The sequence below is a fragment of the Dermacentor silvarum genome, chromosome 1, assembly GCF_013339745.2.
Source record: "Dermacentor silvarum isolate Dsil-2018 chromosome 1, BIME_Dsil_1.4, whole genome shotgun sequence".
Lineage (NCBI taxonomy): Eukaryota > Metazoa > Arthropoda > Arachnida > Ixodida > Ixodidae > Dermacentor > Dermacentor silvarum.
In genome coordinates, this window is record NC_051154.1 from 305868729 (window position 1) to 305888414 (window position 19686).

The window sequence follows — 19686 nt, forward strand, 5'->3', positions numbered from 1 at the left end:
TCCATGGTAGACCGGTGAAACGCGGTGTAGGGAAACGAAAGAGCTGTTGTAGTAAGCCCAGGACCCAGGGTCTAAATTTATGACGCTTTAGGCACATCCATACGTGAAAATGTCCCCTTGAAAAGAAATTTCGGTGTTTTTCTTGAAAGTTGTACGAAAGCAACTAGTAGTCTTGCCACGTTGGAACGGTGCCACAGCATGACTTACATTATCTGCGACAAATACACTTCTTTCTCAATTTTTTTTTTTTTTAATACACGTAGCCAAGGCACTTCAATTTTAGATTTTTCTTACAGCTGCAGCAGTGACAGTGGAAGCGCTAAGCTAGCGGTAAGCGTGGCAAGTGCTCGCGTACGTTTTTTGCAACTTGCACTTCGAGCGCGGCTGATTCATCGCACGCAGCAACACGCTACGCGATAAGCACGCGCGTCTGCGTCGCCAGCCTCTGCAAGCGCAAACCATAGAATAAAGAACCAACCGCAAACTAAGTTGAAGACAACGGCAGCGGGGACGCTCTCCGCGGTCCGCAGACAGCGCAGATGCGCACGAAGAGCGTGCGAGCGCCCGTTGACGCCTGCAGCACGTGACCATCCGCTCAGCCAATCCCAGGACTCATAACTAGATGCGTAACTGTTAACTGGTTAAATCTCCTCCTTCCGTGTTGCTTTTCTTCTGCTGCCGCTAGTCCGTGGGGGCCGGCCCCCCATTTGAAACCATAAAGAAGAAACTGACAAGTTCCGTCGCAGCCGAACGCGACAGTCAAGTCGTCGTTCGGGGCGGTGTGTGCGACGAATCTGTAACAACTTCGCTCCTGTTCACTGGTTCAACAGTACCACTTCCAGCGTCTGTTGGTCGCAGCTTAGCGCATCTGAGGCGTTTCGGAGATGGCCCAGGCAGCCGCGATTGGATTGCAGCCGTTGGGCGCCGATTTAAAGCACTGTGTTGGAAGTTGTCTGGGGAACTACGAGCTCCTCGACCAAATAGGCAAGGGCAGCTTCAGCGTGGTGTACAAGGCTCGAACTACTCAAGACGGCACACTTGTGGCCGTTAAGAAAGTTAAGGTTCGTGCATCGCGCGATCAATTTGACACATGCTTTCACTCTATGCTCAGCCGGGAAGGGAGGTCCATCTTGTCAAACGGCTACGACCCCTTTGCGCTTGATTGCCATTCACATTTTAATTTGACGGGCCATTGAGCACGAGACTCGCATGTCTTTTTCAGCTTGCCTCTTCCTGGTTATTGTTACATGATATATATGTGCGATCGCGGTGTGGTACGTGCACTGTGAAACGTTTCTGGTGTGCCGTAATTTGCCTGGCACTTTGTACATATAGGAGCGCCGTCCGTAAACGTCCCACTTTGCTGATTTCCAGGTGAAAGAAATGCGTGACGAAAAGGCCAAAAGTGACTGCGTGAAGGAAGTAGCCCTTCTTCAGGTAAACACATGTACATATAGGAGTTGCATATTGTATATGTCACTTGCGATTACATTTTGAGCAGTGAGCGCGATGTTTTACGGAAAGGCGATCTCTTCATTTTCTTTCGCGCATCTTACAAAGATCACCAATGATGTCCGAAAATATTTTTAAAAATGCCATGGATAGACGTCTTTTCACAAAGAATCGAAGCTGGCAACGCTTTTATGTAAACCAACCGAAAGTGTTGTAGGAACGAAGTTCTTTTACTGAAAGCGCTGTTTTACTTATAATTTGCATCCATCTTTAATTAATATGAGTTGGTATTAACTTTAATTGGAAAAGGTATTGCATATTTTATGCTTTCTCAATGTCATTCGACTTTCTGCTTTTGCATGCATGAGAGTAAAATTTATTGTGTTCAACAGATCTTATAGCAGTCTATTTAGGAAGTGCGCCTAAGCAAGTTTGACACATATGCACGGATTGTTAAAATTCAGCAGCTATGCACTGCAACATATAATGGGCTTTAATTTCATGCTTGCAATACTAGTGCAGGATTGATTTATTCATACATGTATATCGAATAAATTAAATAATTGAATGACTGTTGCAAACTAGCACACTTTGTAAGCATGTTTATGCACTGGCAGCATTAAAACTACTGAAGGACTTTTCATTGTGCGCCTTGAGATTTCGTAGTTTCTGACAGTTACTTTCCCAGTCAATAATCTCGAGTTTGTTCATGCATGCTTCAGCTGTGTGAATCTCCTCAATCATGTCCTGAAGCATTGTTGTACTCTGCAGAGACAAAACATTTCTTGTTTTTTGTCGAATGGCCCAGTAACTAATGACAAATTATAAGTGGTGATGACAATATAAAGTTATATGTTTATATAGGCTGCTGAATTAGCTTTACTGATCACACACAATTAAATTTGTACTAAAGTCTTGAAGCTTCAGTTGACAAAAATAAAAAGCACACACAAACAGCAAGAAGTGAGCTGAAACTGGTAAAGCAGTTCGCTTAGTAACCCATGGCATCCTGCAACACAGGTTTATGCAAGACCCAGCACAAACTACTGTAGTTATTCTTCAGAGATTGTACCAATGCAGCCAGTGATGAGCGTTGCGCATCATACATCAGAAATGTTAGAAACCACATGTTTACATCATGTGAACAGTTATTCTCTGTGTGCACTGTTACAACAATGTGCCCGCATGTTTTTATCAGCAGTTTTTTAGTGTTTTGCGTGCTGTTTATGAACAAAGTTAGCCTATTTGAGAGCTGGTTGCTTTAAAGGAGTGCTTACATAAACTTTCAAAGTTGTGGACACACAAAATATTTCGATTCGATACTTAAGTCGGTCTTGAAATGCTGGGCTTGGCATCATAGACATGATCATAATGTCATGACACAGAGCGAGATTGCTATGGCGTCGGGCTGCTGAGCTCAAAATCGCAGGTTCGATCCTGGCTGCGGTGGCTGCAATCCGATGGGGGTGGAATGCAAAAACACTTGTGTACTTAGATTTAGGTGCACATTAAAAAACCCCAGGTGGTTAAAATTAATCCAGCGTCCCCCACTATGGTATGCCTCATAATCAGATCGTGGCATTGGCACATAAAATCATAGAATTTAATTTAGTGATGGAATTTTTTTTTTTTAAATAAGCAAGAGTGTTGTATGTGTTTCTACTGGCTGCACTTGCATGTAGAAGCTGCAGCATTGTGGGAATGGAGCAAGCTAGTGTATTGTGATATCAAGATGCATCCACCCCTTGGGTACAGAAACCTAAACTAGCTCGTAGTAACAAGCATTGAAGCAAATTACTTGGGGCGCTCTGGCACTTGCCGGTATTTTTTCTATGGTTTGGAGTGTTCAAACCTTCATTCATATTAAAAAAAATGTCAGGTTCGGAATGCTTTCAAAATGGTAAAAAGAAGCCAGAAAATGCAAAAAATATCTTCTTTTAGCATGATGTACTGAGTGTTGCATATGAATAGGAGCACCAGGTATACATGACTGTTACAGCTAAAGAGCTTGCTGATTTCAGCCCAGATTTCGCAAAGGTAGCATCTTGCAATGTGTTTGGTTTATTACCGCATTATTGAGCACCACTTGTCTGTTTCATTCACCATAAAGCCAAAGTGATTGTCATCTGCAGCGATGTCACTAAAAAAATGTTGATTTTGCTGCGATGGAATGGTGATAGCACCTGTGTCAGGCTCTTGTAGGAGTGGTGGAGATGATTATGATGGAGTTAAGTGCATCATTTAACCAGGGTAAACCTTATTTTGAGGCAGCATAATCCCAGTAATCGCTCTTTACCACCAGCCTGCAGCCTTTCTTTCCTCATTATATTTTTTTATTCTTCTCTGCAGAAGCTAGACCATCCGCACGTCATAAAATATCACACCTCCTTCATTGTGAATGGGGAACTCAACATTGTACTTGAGCTGGCGGATGGGGGTGACCTGGCAAAGTTTATAAAGGCAAGTTTCACTGCATATTTCACACATGCAGAATGGCGAGTAAAAATGAAACATTCTTTTCTGTTATTATGCAGCTGGTGCTTTTAGCCATGACTGCTTCACAGAGTAAAGCTGAGATGAAGGTACACTATAAAATGTGGATCTTTGAAGAGAACATTAGAGCATTACACCAGCACTTTGTACAGTGTCAGCTGCTTTGAGCGCCTGCAAAATAAATGCACCGTGGACGTCTGAAGAAGGCTACAGGCACTGCCTTCAGTGCATTGCCTGCAGCAAACCTAGGCATTACCTGGCTTGTTACCAAGGGAAATGGTTTGGATTTGTCACTTCTATGGCCATTCGACCTGTCCTGAGCACAGAGAACCTGTCTGCTGTTGACAGTGGGTGTGTTCCTGTTCCTTCTGGCCAAGCAGGCTACAGTGCCTTGTACAGCTCTCTAATTTTTAATAATGTCATGGGAGCATTAACTAGCACAATGGCAGCACCTTGTCTCAGAGTGCACCTGCTAGACTGGCAAGCGTAGGTGCATGCATGCGGAATGTGCTTCTGTCTGAGAATCGTCTAGTAGGCTATTTCATTCAGCCCAACATGGCCCATGCTACTTGTGAGCTTCCAATGCAAGCACATACATTCTTTTGAGCAAGCAATGCCTAACTACCATCAGCTGAGATTGACCAGCATCTCCCGTGGCTCTTGTGCACACACAATAATTACGGTAAGCGGTTGCAATAAGCATCGGCGACTATGTCGAGCTGAATGGAATAGCCTAGCAGACAATGCTTGGACAGGAGGACTCTCCGAGCCCATGCACTTACCTTTGCTACTTTTGCTGATGTGCTTCATGACACAGCGCTTACCAGCATACCAGTTTTGCAGTGCCTGGCTTCACAGCAAGTCCTCTGAAGGGAAGCAAGCAGTGTTAAAGGCTGGTAGTTTGTGAAGTGCTGGCTGCAACCTTTGATGTTTCTCTTACCGTGAGTTGCTGTATACGTAGTATAACACTCATCAGTGAAATTGTTGGTTTCTCTTTGGAAATGAGCAATTAGCACAAAACAATGCTCACTCACATTCAGGGTTAGAGCTTGCAAAAGCTTAATGCAGCAGGGATTTGTGCCTTACACAGGGCTAATTGAAATGTTCCATAGTGTTGCATAGAAGTGACATATACATACAGGCTACGACAAACTGTTTCTACATCTTAAAAAAAACAAAAAAACTGAAGAAACTTCTTAGTGGGTAAACTTGTGCCTACTAAAAGAGATGCAAGTTGGCAGAGCCAATAGTGACAACATGACGAACAGTGTACAATCGGCCCCTATTTATACTGCATCGTCGAGCATTCTAGACATTGACATTGTGACAATTCTGGAAGTTCTACATGCATTGCATACAGTATGATGAGCCAAGCCTGTTTTTCTGGAAGTGGCTAGCTGCAACAGTTGTGACTTTTTTTGATCTGATGCTATGAGCACATCTCACACAAGGTCTAAAACCAGTTAACGCTGATAGAACTTCTAAAGCGTAAGTGTAAATTGGAAATACACATTTTTAAGCACACATTTTTTAAATGTATCAGACCTCTAAAAAAAAAAAAAATCATTTCAGAGCCAAATATACAGACATGTTGCTGGTGCAAACAGTTTCTCTTATCTTGATATGGTATGCTTCTAGCAGCTCACGTGCATTTGTAACTTGGCACTTGTTGCAACAAGTTGACACTCACACTAAGTGCATTGCAGTGTGCAGGTAAATGCAACCCCCCCTCCCTTTTAGGTTTAAAGTCTCAACTGATGCTCCTGCTCTTGCAGTCATTCGTACATCATCCAGTCTGGCGCATGTACACCCGTGAGAAAACATATGTGGACCACGGGCTCGACGAAAAATCTTGCTTTATTCGTAATTTGGATGCACAAACTGAAATTGAAGAGTGCACTGGAAAGCTCCCAATGTTTGAACTGCAATCCTCAATTTGAAGTTACATTCATAGGCTGAGAAGAAAATCTGCTTGATCGCAGGATTCCTGATCTCTACACTTTTGCTCAGGAGAGGACACCTTGTCACTTGTGAGTGGTGCCTCATAAACAGCTCCTGTGACACATGGTGCAAAAGGCCTGTGGAGCTTCTTATTATGCATGGGAGAGAACGCCCTTTTGAAGTTCTTAAACAAATCCAGGATAATTTGCATAGTGCTGAAAGACAGGGGCTTAGTAGTCCATGTCTATGTATCATGTTCTTCAGTTCTGGCTTTGTGGTTGTCTGAATTGTCCTAAACATTGTGTCATAAATGCTGCCTTTGATTTTTTTAGTGAAGCATTTCAGCAATTGCAGGGTTAACCTGCAGAATCTAGCCTTTCTACTAGCTGATTGAAAGGTTCATGTAATGTGTGATGGTACAACTTCACAAGAGCTGACATTAAAAGGCATGGCCTTGGTGTTGCTATCTTGATCTGTCTTGGAGTGCGCCGATTCATATGGTAATGCATATGTTAATCCTTTTTTTTGTACCCATGGGAGAATATTGCCAGCAAATGTATGTGCTATTCAACCTAATATAGTACTAATATATAAAAGAGGCAGCACACCCTGTGATGCATGTTTTTATATGAAAATACAGGGTCCCTTTACTGCAACAGCAGTCAAATTCTCGAAACTTGGTTTGCCTTGTCCATCCGTCTGTCCACTCCGTCCATTCTGTTACGCTGACATTGACCATGAGTCATTGTCATCGACGACATACAATCATGATTTATTGTTTTAGGCCACCTCGCCATCCTAAGCATCACCATTGTCACAGCGTGGAGAAAATTAAAACTTCATAAACATCTCCACTTGGACTTGAATCCATGCCTGTGAAGCAATGTGAATTTGGGAGTCGAGCGCACTAAGCACTGGGCTGTCACGCCACAACAGTGCTGGGCAATTAGTGGAAAGCTTTGCACTCCCTACAGACTGAGAGCAGTGGCGTCTTTGCATGTATTTCGGAGGCCAGAACGAGCGACACTGCAGTAGACGAGGATTGCATTATGTGGATCATATAGAAATTGTTCTTGACAAGATGCCGATGTGTTTGCGTGCAATTATTCGTTGTCATGCTTATGAAAACAGCGTTGGTGACACAGAGGAGGCCCACGTGACAATGATGATAAGCCTCAAACATGGAAAATACCCACAATAGAGGATGCGTCATGAATAAGGTTGTTTGTGGAAAACAATGTCGAAAGTATTGACAACGTCAGTGCCAACAGCGATGTTGCAGCAACTGTGCACATGGCTTACACAGTAGCTGACAGTATTCAACAGCACCAAGTGCCTTATATAGTAGTACTGCAAATGTACAGAGAAAATGAAAGTGCTCAAATCTCGTAGGTGGCACGGCATCATTTCGCTCGTGACATCAGTTGTAGTAGAAGTTTTGGCCTCAAAGTCTGTTGGAAGGCCCCATGTGGGGCCTCCAAAACGAGTCATCGAGCCTGTACATGAAGCCTTTAACGCAGCAACTGCCGCCTTACCTGCAGCTTAAATATTGATTTATGTAATAACTGAATTTTAAAAATAGTGTAAAGAGACTTCAAATTTGAAGGTCATCTCAAATGCAACATTGCAGTTACGTCGGGCAGGTAGGCGCTTGGACATTGTCCTATTGAACGATGGAAACCAAGAAATGTGACTATTTCACATAAGACAAACAAAAATAAACATGATGCACCAAAATCATCTGAAAAAAATATATTTAAGTGGCAAAATGTTGAACTGCTGTGAACAAAAAATTTTATTGCATAATCCTTTGGCCAAACAACTGCCTATAAAAGGTTCTATAAAGCTATGCATTTAAACTAAATAAATATAGCCTACTTAGACAGGGGGAGTCCGAGAGTGCCTGTTTATGTACATGGTTAAAATTCCACAACATGCTTTACTATGTCATACAGAAAGGAACATGAGTACATCAAGAAGAATAAAAAGGTCAGAAATTTCTAATCAACACTATTCATTCTGTACAATCACACAATTATAATTACCTTTCAAATATTGTAATAAATATTTCTTTTTTTAAGTGTTGCGTTAAATTTTAAGTTTTTATACGACCGCACCCTTCCTCCCTCACAAACCATCCTATAACCGCTGGGTTCTTGTCCAGTTCCCTGTAGTGGGTGAACGCAATTATTTGAGGAAGAAGCAGGCTACCAAAACAAACAAAGAAGATACTGGTCTTCACTGGGGAAGAATGCTGTTGTCACTGTAAATGAAATCAGAGCAATAGGAATCGCTGAAATCTTCTGTCTTTTTTTTCTCCCCCTTTACTCTTTTCTGTACTGCAAGAAAGCATAGTAATTGAGAATGAGCAAATGCTTGGGGCATGTTGGTAACCCATAGTACCAACTTTTTTCAGCACACAAAGAAGAACACAGGACTGAAAGGAACGACGCGGACGCAGTGCTGTGTCCGCGTGCTGTGTCCGCGTCGTTTCTTTCAGTTTTGTGTTCTTCTTTGTGCACGAAAATAAGTTGTTACTAATTGAGAATGTTCAGTTGGCAGACTGAAAGTTTCAAACTGGGATTGCAAAACAGTAGTGAAAATAAGCAAATATGCATTCACTTGTTTTGTTTTCTTTCCAAGTGGCCTTCCTGTGAAGCTTCCTTATGGTTGTGTTAAATCATTAGTCCATTTAGTAAAATCAGTACTGTTTCTGTGCTGAGAAAGGGTGTGTAAGTGTATCATCCACATGAGAACGAATCCCAGCTCTCTAAAACATTATTTGTTGCTGGTCTGAAAAAGCACATTGTTTATTTAGCGAAGACACTTTCTTTGATATGGCTCTGCATTGGCCGCAGTGTTTCAGGCAGCATGGTAAGCTGGTTCCCGAGCCAACCATCTGGAGGTACTTCTCACAGGTGTGTGCCGCCCTCAAGCACATGCACATGAAGAGGATAATGCACAGAGGTATTCAGCCATGGCATTCCATGTTACATTCTGAGCGGGGTTATAATTGAATATGCGAGCATCAAGACCTGCTGCCAGGAAAATACAGTGCTGTTAATTTCAGTAGCAGTTTCAATTGCATAGGCAAAGAAGATTGTATGGCATAATTTTTTTGCCTCATGGATACGACACTACACCAGGTGAGCAAAAAGTTTCTTGCTGTGTGTGTAGCATGACTAGAACTGCCTTCCTGGACCATTCGCGGCTGTTTCAAATGACTATTTTTACATAGCCATCATCAAAGGCATTGTAACTTGTGCTACTTATTTAAACAACAGATCTGGTCCTCGTTAGTGACCTTTTAAGTTTTACATTCAAGTATAACTGTCTCAAGAAGGTGTTTCTGGATCAATAAAGTTGTCGTACAGCTTTGTTTATTAACAGGGTACAAAAAAATAATCAATCTAATGGTATGCCTACTTTGCTGGTAACATAACAAAACTTGTACTAATGCACTTAGTATTCGTGGTCAAGCACTTTGGGGATGGTATCACTTTCAGTTGACACCGATTGGCTAAGCCAGTGGGCAGGACACCTGTCGCTCCAGTGAGATGTTGTGCCAGACACCACATCATGCAAAAGTGACAGTACATATGAAATTGATTGATCGATTATACAGCCTCTGGCTCCTCAGATCGAAGATGGTGGTGGTAAGGGAGCAAGCTGCACATCAGAAAAAACTGCTTGATCGTGATGGCAGGAGCAATAGAAAGGGACACTAAAGAAAAGCGCTAAATAATGTCGTACTGATAAAGCAGTCTTTCAAAGCTTTACTTCCATTGATTTCACTGTGATAGGTTTATTATTAAAGAAGAGAAGGTCAAAGTGCTAGTTTTTAAAATTTGACATTGAAACCTGAGCGCTGGTACGTCAGTGTGATGTCACGGATTCCAAGTTATTTTTTCATATTTCACTGTTGTTGGCTGAGAAAAAGTTCTTCGAACTTGCTAAGTTTAGACTCTGGTTCTTTTAGAATGCAATGTAGTCCTTCTTTACTGATAAAAAATTAACTAGGCTCTCCGAGACGCTGCCAAAATCAATGGCATCATGACGGGCTCGTGCAGAAGATGCCGTCACCACCCGTATTTCGTTTTTGTGTCTTTTCTGTATCAAGCTTCTTCTCACGGTATGAGCCGCATTTTCGGTATTGCAGCTGGGTAATTTACAAATACAACTCAAATGAGTTTTCGCTTTAGTGTCCCTTTAAGAAATCAATACAACCTAATGGAAGAAATATGGGTGATGACAGTATTAACTTACTGTCGGCATAAATTCAAATGCAAACATGGGGAAAATGCTACAGTGCTTTGTTCCATTTCTAGCTTCCCTTGCATTGTAACATTGGCTTAAATCAGGCTCTAAAACATACACTTGGAACTGCACCACGCTTAGAAACCAGCTGTGGAGCAATCGCATGTCACACCTCCATCTAATTATGCATACCAGCTGCTTTGATTCATTTTTTTCTTCTGTTTGCATTGCAATTTATGCTTATGGTGCACAGCTGCCACGATTGTTTCTTCATTAGTGATAACTCATTGTGTCACTAAATTCGTTGTTTCTTTGTTAGTTGTAGTTCTTGCTGCAGTGAAATGCTACAAAAAAAAAGGCCTTTATGCACCCTGTTTGTTTATTGCACAATGATCAACTGAGTGTTATATTTACTTCCTATTTATTCTTTTTGCCCATTTTCCTTGAGTGTACTTATGCAACAAATATGTTTTTCACAGCTCTAGCTCTTGAGAGTTATTCGACTTTCACAAGTCAGCTTGAATGAAGGTTTCCTGGTGAACATTTCTGTGTAAATTAATTGTATGCATCTTTTGAAATGCAAGACACACTTAGTACACAGTCGCTGTTTTGCTACATGCAACCTATATGTGCAGATGTGAAACCAGCCAACGTGTTCATCACTAGTGATGGTAGGATCAAGTTGGGAGACCTGGGCTTGGGACGCTTCTTCAATCCCAGCAGTGTTGCTGCCAACTCTTTTGGCAAGTCCTTTTATATTTATTGTCAGTGGCCTGTTCTATGCCTGAAGTTACTGTCTTTCTGCAATTTAAACATTTCGATGCATGGGAGGAAGCTTTAGCATGAGAAGATTTTTGAACTAAAAAACTTGCCGTCAGTGTATGTCTAGTGCATCTGTAACTCAGTCTTTTTATGTCTGCCATGACCAGGATATAGAACCAAAGGAGAACCAAAAGCTGTGATTAACCCGTAATCTTAACCAGCACTGAAAGAACACCCTAACCGATATTCTTGGAATGTGCCTGAACCTGAACTAAAAAAATAGTAACGGTTACTTGTTCAGAATAAAATAGTTGAAGCATATAGGGCAACAGGGGTACTGAACAGATTTGAAATTATTTGAAATAACTTTATTTCTTCAGTTGGTGCACTCCACTTTATGGCTCCCAAATTGTGCTGCAGACTAGAATGGGGACAGATGCTGGGTATGTGCTGGTAACTACGACTGCCTCGGCAGAGGCGCTTGCTGTTCCCTGTAGATGGAACAAAATTTGAGAGGCATGATAGAATCATGTGTATGTTGAACCTCACAATTAGGCCATTGGATCAGGTGACCTAAAAGTAAGCGTGTTACTGTAACTAGAAAACTAAAATGTGCATGCCATTGTACTAGGGGAGTAGAAAAAAGGATGTTCTCGTGGATGGAAAATGGAAAACCAATGATTGCAATAACATGTCTACTTGTAAACGTAACACTGAAAGTGCAAATGAATGCTGACATCTTTTCATTGCATGGTGTCCATGGCTGTAAATGGCACACATGGTCTACTTTTCATGAGTCATGGTTGAATGCATGATTGGGGCTTACAAGCTGAGCACAACAATTGTGGAGATTTTTGTTGTTTACTGTACTTTTTTGTTGACTCTAGCAGTGCAAAACTGTGCACCACATATGCAGTTGCATGAGAAGGAAGATATACAGACATATGTGCCATCGGTCTTATTACGAGAACGCAAGGCAGAAATGATCAGCGGCGCGTTTGAAAAGAGGAGGCAAAAATATGTCGGTACTGTTTTCGTTCGCTTGCAGCCTGCTTGAGCAGTGTGAGGGCAAGGCTGGGCACGAAGACAGTGATGTCTTTAAAAATGTTGGCAAAGCATAGTAAAACAATACAAGGCTAGCGCGCGCGACAGACAGACACACAGCTCTGCTTCTCCACAGGATAAAAGCGGAGAAACTGGGGAGAACGCCAGACAGGTGCTGCCATCTGTCGGGCGGCTGGTGAAGTGGTCGTGAGAGTCTCGGAGATACCTCACAGCATTTGCTCACGCCGACGGCATAAAAAGTCATCCACGCAGTGCTGAAGTACCCCGCAGCTGCCTCGCCTGCGTGCGCTCTTGAGAAAGCAAGTTTACAGAGGAAATAACAAATAATGCTTGCACAAGTGTATGGTGTAGAACGAAATGTTCGCGCAACGGTTCGCGAAAACCTGACCGGCACTTCCATGGCCACCTGCTCTACTTCGTCGCTTGACGCGGAAGGCTCGTAACCGTAACCGGTAATATTTCTTGCCAAATTGGAATGGTCCTCGTCTTCAGACGTGTACTCATCGCTGGTAGAGGCACTAGAACTCGAATCCACGCTCGCGATGGCGGCGTCGGCGCGCTTCGAATGACCGCAGCTGGCCGGCTGGCTATCCGACGAGGGTGTCGGGACGTCATGCCTTCCAACTCCCGCAGGTCGGGCGGCAAGGCAGGTGCTCACAAAAACGCCAAAAATAAAGCCTTCGGCTCATAAATGAGCTAAGTGACTACTTATTTTCATCGTAATCACACACTGAGGATTCATATCCCGCATTTTCGTAAAATTTTCAGATTTTGTGTCCGTATTCCTTTAAGCCCAGAACCACAAGTACCTTTCAAAGGGAACAGTGCACAGCATCATCATCACAAGCACTGACAAAATTACTTATCCGGACTCGCACGCAAATCCATCAAGCTTGGCATGTTCTGTGAAAATAATTTGAGCAGTAGTGTTGCCAGAAGTCTGTTTTTTAAGTTAAGCTGGTCAAGTTCAGTTGTGTCTGGCTTTGTCTCAAGAGAGAGGGGTTGTTGTGTCCAAACTACATGCCTGCTAACTGTTAGGACATTATCCTAAAATGTCCGATTCTTAGAGCTTGCTTACAGTTGTGATATTGACACCAATAATTTTTCTATAGCGTTTATTTGCACCTAGTTTAGGGCAAAATTTATTCCGAAAGAATGCAAATACAGTCGCTGACTGATTTTTCATAGCCAGATTTTTCAGACCTTTCAATTACACAGACTTACGTGTGCAAAAGCACAACTTATAGAACCTGTGTATTAAAAGGCAACTGAAATTTCGGCTTCCATTACGTAAATCTTTTATGAAGACAATTCATAAATATTTGTGGCGCAGATCATTTTACTGCAAATGTATAGAGCAGAGTCCCTGTTGACAGCGTTTCTACAGAGAAAACCCTGCGACCCTTTAATAAACAGTTAACTTCAGTAATCAAGCAGCCTTTTTTGTATTTTTCACCAAATTTTAATATTATTTGGCTACAACTGTAGTATTTTTCAAGATCTAAGGTTGGCACGTCTGAAGCTATGTGTTTACCAACAGTATTGACAACAGCATGGGAGGGTTGTCTTATGAGGGGCTGCAACACATTTTATGGGAGAAACAATGAGCAAGATGAAAAGCTCCCAGTACAGCTTTCTGTTGCTCAATACATGCTACATAAAAGTGTTTTTCCAAGCATGAAAGAAGCCCTTGAATACACGCAAAATTGCCGTGCAACTGGCCACTAAAGGCACCTTGCGTGTATTCGAAAACACTTTTATGCAGCACAGATTGAGCAACGGAAAGCTGTTGCTCAATCTGAGTTATATCGGGAGTTTTTCATGTTACTCTACAATTTACTCCTTGACACTTTTCATCGAATTATAATATTTGAGAAGTTGATTAATTAATTAAGACGAATCATGTAATTAGGCGAAATGCAAAAAATAATCGGAGTATCTCCAAGCGACGGCAAACAACATTACCTTGGTTTTGTCCAGCTACATGGCATTTGCATATTTTTAAAGTTTGGCTCAAGTTACGTTGGACATGCTATATAGTATTCTGTGCCACCAGATGGTGTCACCACCCTAACAGTGATGGGATTTCTCGGCCTTTGACTTTTCTGCAGGCACTATTTAGTTGAGACGGTTAAAGTAATCCACCCTATAGCAGTCATGTTTACTCTTGCATAACAGTAAGGAAAGAAAACTGGCGGTGGTTTCAAAAAAGTTGAAGGAAAATGCAGGACAGCTTTTTGAGAGAAATCATGGGCTCCCACCTCCACGTGCAAGAGTACTATTTGGTTCATGACAAATGTTCATGACAGTATTATCTAGTGGTTATGCAATTTTGTTTGCCATATTCAGCAGCTGGGCCCCTTTATTATGGTATATGAACATCTTGATTCAAGCCATACTGACTATAGTCGGGTACAACTTAAGAAGGCAGTGGCATTTTCCCCTCAAAGGTGGATGCACACGAGCCTCCACCAATCGGTGCACTCTCTAGACTGACGCCATGAGCCGGACAGCTGGTGATCCCGCCGACGGAGAACATGGCAACCTGCGCTTTGAACTGGGCAAAGTTGCGTCAGTGGGACTATTTCTTTAGTCGCGGAGGCAATCAGCTGCCGTGCTTCGGTCATCTGGGCAGGGCCTCTCCTGCCTTCTTAAGTTGTACCCGACTATAGGTTGCAGTTCTAAAAATGTCAAAAGTCCATCTTTGCCACTGTCACAGATTTGTGCGACACCAAATTATGTAAAAGTGAAAGGCAGATGGCATTATTACTGTCTAATTCGTGGAGCAGCTCTGTGGAATGATAGATACTGTGGCAGTGAGTCGCTGAAACTGTAGTTGCTTAATTACAGTTAACTTTTTTATTTTGAGAGAGAGTAAATTGTATATAAAGAAAAGAAACTTTAACCTGGCAACTTCTGTAGACTCCAGGCAGAAAAATAGCCTTTATCGGTGACAAGGTTGCAAAAATTTGTAATTTCACGCACTCGCATTTTCAATACTGGGGCTTGAGTGTGAGTGGAATTGAGTAAAGGTAGTTTGGCCATCATCTGCGATTTCCTATGTTATAGGGTCGTCTTCTCCTTTCACAAAAATGCCAGAAATCTTAAAAAGTGTGATCTGCGAGCCTTGCACAAATCTTTTTCTGTCCCCTAATGTGTGGTGTAGAGGTCAGGAGTCCATCCAGTTTACAGTGCATTTACCACATGCTTTCTCTTCCAGTGGGAACGCCGTACTACATGTCACCTGAGCGGGTTCAACAGCTGGAGTACGACTTTCGTTCCGACGTATGGTCGGCCGGTTGCCTTCTCTATGAGGTAAGCCAAGCTGAGTCACTTGTAGGCTTCCAAAACCATATTGGTGCACTGATGCTCACAGCACAAGCCAGCTGTGTCATCAGAATTTGTGAGTTACGAGTGAGAATGTTGAATGCAAGTTAACGTAGATGCTCATGAACTTTTTTTTTAGTTCAGCAGGTAAGAAATATGACTATGTAAAATAGCAGAAAGCAGGTTGCATTAAAGGGGCCGTGAACCACTCCTCGGGCTTGGGGAAAAAACATAGTCCGTGGATGGCCATACGCTGCTGTGAATATCTTAGCCAAGTTTTGCAGTCGTGCACAGCACATAGAGCTCACAAGTGGAGCGTGAAGTCACCTTTTTCTCAAATGCTCTCATTTCAACACAAGCCTGCTCTTTTATCTCTTCTGGACGCTTTATTTCATCATATAGCGGATTCCCATACGTGGCTGCTATTGGCCAATAGCTGACGTCAATCAAAAAGGGTGTTTGGATCAGTACGCTTCTTCCTACTGTTACTGTGTATATTTATTGACGAAAGTCAATAAACAGGCTGAAGCAGTGTTGCCAGGTCTGACGAGGTGGCGTAGCCAAAAGCTAGAGAAGTTGTAGCCCAAATGTAGCCAAACACAAAAAAGAGCAACAAATTTCGTAGCCAGATATAGCCATTTTTATTTGCAGTTTTATTTATGTATACGTCAGTGGTGCCAGGTCCGACGAGGCGACGTAGCCAAAAGCTAGAGAAGTTGTAGCCCAAATGTAGCCGAACACAAAAAAAGAGCAAAAAATTTCGTAGCCAAATATAGCCATTTTTATTTGCAGTTTTATTTGTGTATGCGTACATTTTCACATTCCATTATAGCAATCCTTTTTTGCACAACCCGTCGTAACAAAATGTCCTTGCTGCCGTGATGGTCAGCCCTTGACATCAACAACATCGACATCATGCATGCACAGAACATTTTTTGGTTGGGCCCGGAAGATCGTTCCAGCGAATTGTTGCAGAGGGCGAAATCAGTGCTTTTATTTTATGACAGATACAGTTAAACCTGGATATAACGAAATTTACAAATTCCCGAAAAACTTTGTTATAAAGAGGATTTCGTTATATGCAGGTTCGGCACGAAAATTCGAAAAAGAAATGCTTACCGTATTTACTCGATTCTAACGCGCCCTTAATTGTAACGCGCACCCGTTTTCCGTTTTGGTCGAAGCACTCATCCTTGGAATGTCACACCAGGTACCAGATGCGTATACGCGTGTCGTTTCGCACAAGCGCAAGGCATCGGAAACGAAGAGCGAGTGTCACGATGACGTCGTAGCGTCTTATAGTGTTACAGTAGAACCCCGCTGTTACGTTCCCGGGGGCTGCGTTTTCCCGGCTGTTATGTCGTTTTCGGCCGGTCCCGGCACAGCTCCCATAGAACCCAATGCATTGGTAACCCCGCTGTTGCGTCGCAACTGTGGGACCGTTCCCGCATCATACGTCGTGAACTGTCACCCCGCGCCGGCCCAAGCGGCCATTTTGACTTTTCATGTCACTTGGCTTGGTGGCTTGACGATGGCATTGGCCGCCCAAAGTGCCAGGGGCGACAACTATGACGTATTTTCGGTTTCTGCCAGCAAAAGTATGGCCCTTGAGATCCATATTTGCTATATAAAGATGGTGTCTATGATGCGTTGTGGCCCTAAAATTGGTTTTGGCTCATAGATATTCCGTATAAAGTCCAAGGGCGATAACGCAGTCGCCACGCGCCGTATGCTGTATGTGCGAGTGAAAACGTGCGAGGGGAGCCGACGACCGCGTCTAAATCTCTCGCGCGCAAGAAAAGCAGGGAGGAAGCGCGCCTTCTTCCATTGCACTTGAGGCACCGGCGAGGGAGCGAGGGGGGAGGGATAGCGGGGCGGCATTGTACTGTACTCTGGCATCAACTGCGTACTGCGCGGCTGTCGCGCGGGCCGTATCTTGAAAGCGATCTGCGTTGGGGCAGAGTCTAGCAGTTGGCGGCTCGTAGCTTTGTGCGTGTTGTGTGTTCTCGGCGTTCAGTTTGCGTTGAAGCGATAGACAACAGCACAAAGGTCACTTCGCTCGCTTCTCCAGCAGCGCTTCCACACGCCGCCAGCGTTTGACAGCGCGTGTCCGCACTCATCGAGTGTGATGTGTCACAGCGTGTACTAGCGCGTCGGCAACATCAACTGGAAAAGGAGAGAGTGCCGGCTTGGCGGGCTAGGCCAGCTGCAGCCAGCGGCAGGATCAGGTTTGAATGAAGGGAGGGGGAAAGGTCACGCCCGCGGCGGCAAGATCACCAGGTCAAGGGATGCAGGCCTGCCTTGCACACGCACGCACGCACACGTGCGCTTGCTTCGCATTCTGTCGCGGCGGAGAAGGTGCTTCCGGTTGCTGCTCGCGCAAAAATGACAAAATTTGGGGCGAAATCTCTAGGTTGTCGGAGGGGAAAATTCGTTATATCGAGGGGGGTCTCCCACTGCCACTTCGTTACGTAGAGGTCTCAAATACATGTGCTTCTATGGAGTAAAGGCGGGGAATAGAAAAAAAGTTGTCGCAGTTTCACCTGAAAGGCGAAGCATCAATTGCGATAGCAAATTTGTAGAGAGCTATACGGAGTAATGATATTAGCTTTATCAGCTGTATAAACTTGGACATGCAGCAGCCCCGGCAACACGCAGAACTGTTGTCGACGCCGTCGGCGTTTTGCCCGCGTTCGCTCAAAATGCGTGCGGCGTTGGTGACTGTTGCCGGAGCCTCTGATATAAATAGGCACTTGGTGCCGCAGCTAAACGTCGCCTCCCTTCCCTCCCCCTCCCCAACGGCCTCTCGCGTGTCGGAAGAAGGCGCGTTTGCTCTACATATATGGTGATTGTAAAGGAGGAAAGAGACGCCTACTTCTCCAGCCCTTAAGGGAGCACGGCGCAGAATGCGCGTTTGTTCTCCGCCGTGCGTTCACTCCCCGTGAAAGCGCGCGCCCCTCTCGCCCTTTCACTCGCACATACAGCGTTCGGCGCGCGGCGACGATTTCATCTCCATTGACGTCATACGGAACCTCACGGCGACGCCGACGGCAGAAATCTGCTTTTGAGTGTCCATATAATTGCTATCGCAATAAAACTTTGTTATATCCAGGAATTCGTTATATGGAAGTTCGTTATAGGCAGGTTTAACTGTAGTACTAAGTTATTATTTTGCGTTATTTACAGTAATATTAACTACAAACTCTGCTTTTTAGCTGTCGTAAATGCAAAATAATGTTTAGCATCATCGATCTCTCACGTCATCTCTGCCTACGGCGTAGAAGTTCAGCTGTCTAGCGATCTGCGACGTGCTCACGGTTTCTTTTTTATGAGCTAAAACAAGTCTTTCGCGCTATGATATCTCGTGTTTTTGTGTCATCATCCTATCTTGTTTTCTCATTTTTTTCTTTCAATTAGCTTGGCCCGGGTTAGTTGGTACATGCTGTATATACTGTCCATTTACATCAACCTAGCCGCCATCTTAGGTCTCTAGCACGGCAAGAACATGCGTTAAAGTGTCAGACAACAGATGCCACTCGCTGTCTGAATCGGTGTAAGCGAAGCTTTAAAAGATTACGGCAAAACGGCATACCAGTCTAAGAACGTTTTCGGCGACGAGCACCTCCCGAACGTAACTCGCTCGAAATGGTAAAAGCTGCGACTCCGCACATAGAGCAAAGGTAAACAACAAATTGATAACAGTGGTTATGCTGTGAAAACCAGTTACTGTCAAAAAGCAAACCATGTTGATGTGCTAATAAAGTTTTAGAATAGGGGCCCCCAAAGTCTTGGTCCCCAAAGAGCTTTGCGGGTGTTAGTGTTGGGTCATAAATATCAAAATAAAATGTACCATTTTATGATAAGAAGAGTAATTTAGATTTTTGTGTTTAATTACAATTTAGAACTTAATCTATTAGCAGCAAGCAACTTGTTGCGTTTACCTTTGAGTAACCAACTTTACGTACCTTCACCCAGCCAAGTCAATCCATGTTAGGCCTACTAGCCATGAATTCTGTATCAGCGGCGTCTAATGAATCAATCTTCATTACACATGTTAGTTGAGAGAAAGCGATAATCGCAATCACTTCTCCTAGCTTACAACTTCACACGTTACCACGAATCGAGCCCAGTTTGGTGCTAGGTTAGAGCCGGCGCTTCGATGGGCGCCGCCACGTTTGTTAGCAAAAGCTTTTGGGGCTACTTTTCGGGCTCCCTGCTAAATTGATGAAATAGCATTCCCGATGCAAAATCCAAACACAGTTTGCGTCTTGCGCATGCACAGTGGCTTCGACTCTATTTCTTTGGGGCCCTAAAACGTATGAGGCCCCTATTCTAAAACTCTCTAATAATTGCTGCGGTTTTACGTGCCAAAACCACAATATGATTGGG

At 43.5% G+C, this 19686-nt stretch overlaps 1 protein-coding gene across 1 annotated transcript in view; it reads left to right on the forward strand.

Moving 5' to 3' along the window:
* Nucleotides 1-466: 466 nt before the first annotated feature.
* The window catches only part of LOC119437279 (serine/threonine-protein kinase Nek7-like), a 53630-nt gene continuing 34410 nt past the window's right edge, over nucleotides 467-19686 (forward strand). The window contains exons 1-6 of the mRNA XM_037704337.2: nucleotides 467-1061; nucleotides 1375-1437; nucleotides 3802-3912; nucleotides 8745-8853; nucleotides 10779-10886; nucleotides 15191-15285. Of these exons, the coding sequence (XP_037560265.1) occupies nucleotides 885-1061; nucleotides 1375-1437; nucleotides 3802-3912; nucleotides 8745-8853; nucleotides 10779-10886; nucleotides 15191-15285 (663 nt within the window). The 5' untranslated portion in view covers nucleotides 467-884. The remainder of the gene's footprint in view (nucleotides 1062-1374; nucleotides 1438-3801; nucleotides 3913-8744; nucleotides 8854-10778; nucleotides 10887-15190; nucleotides 15286-19686) is intronic.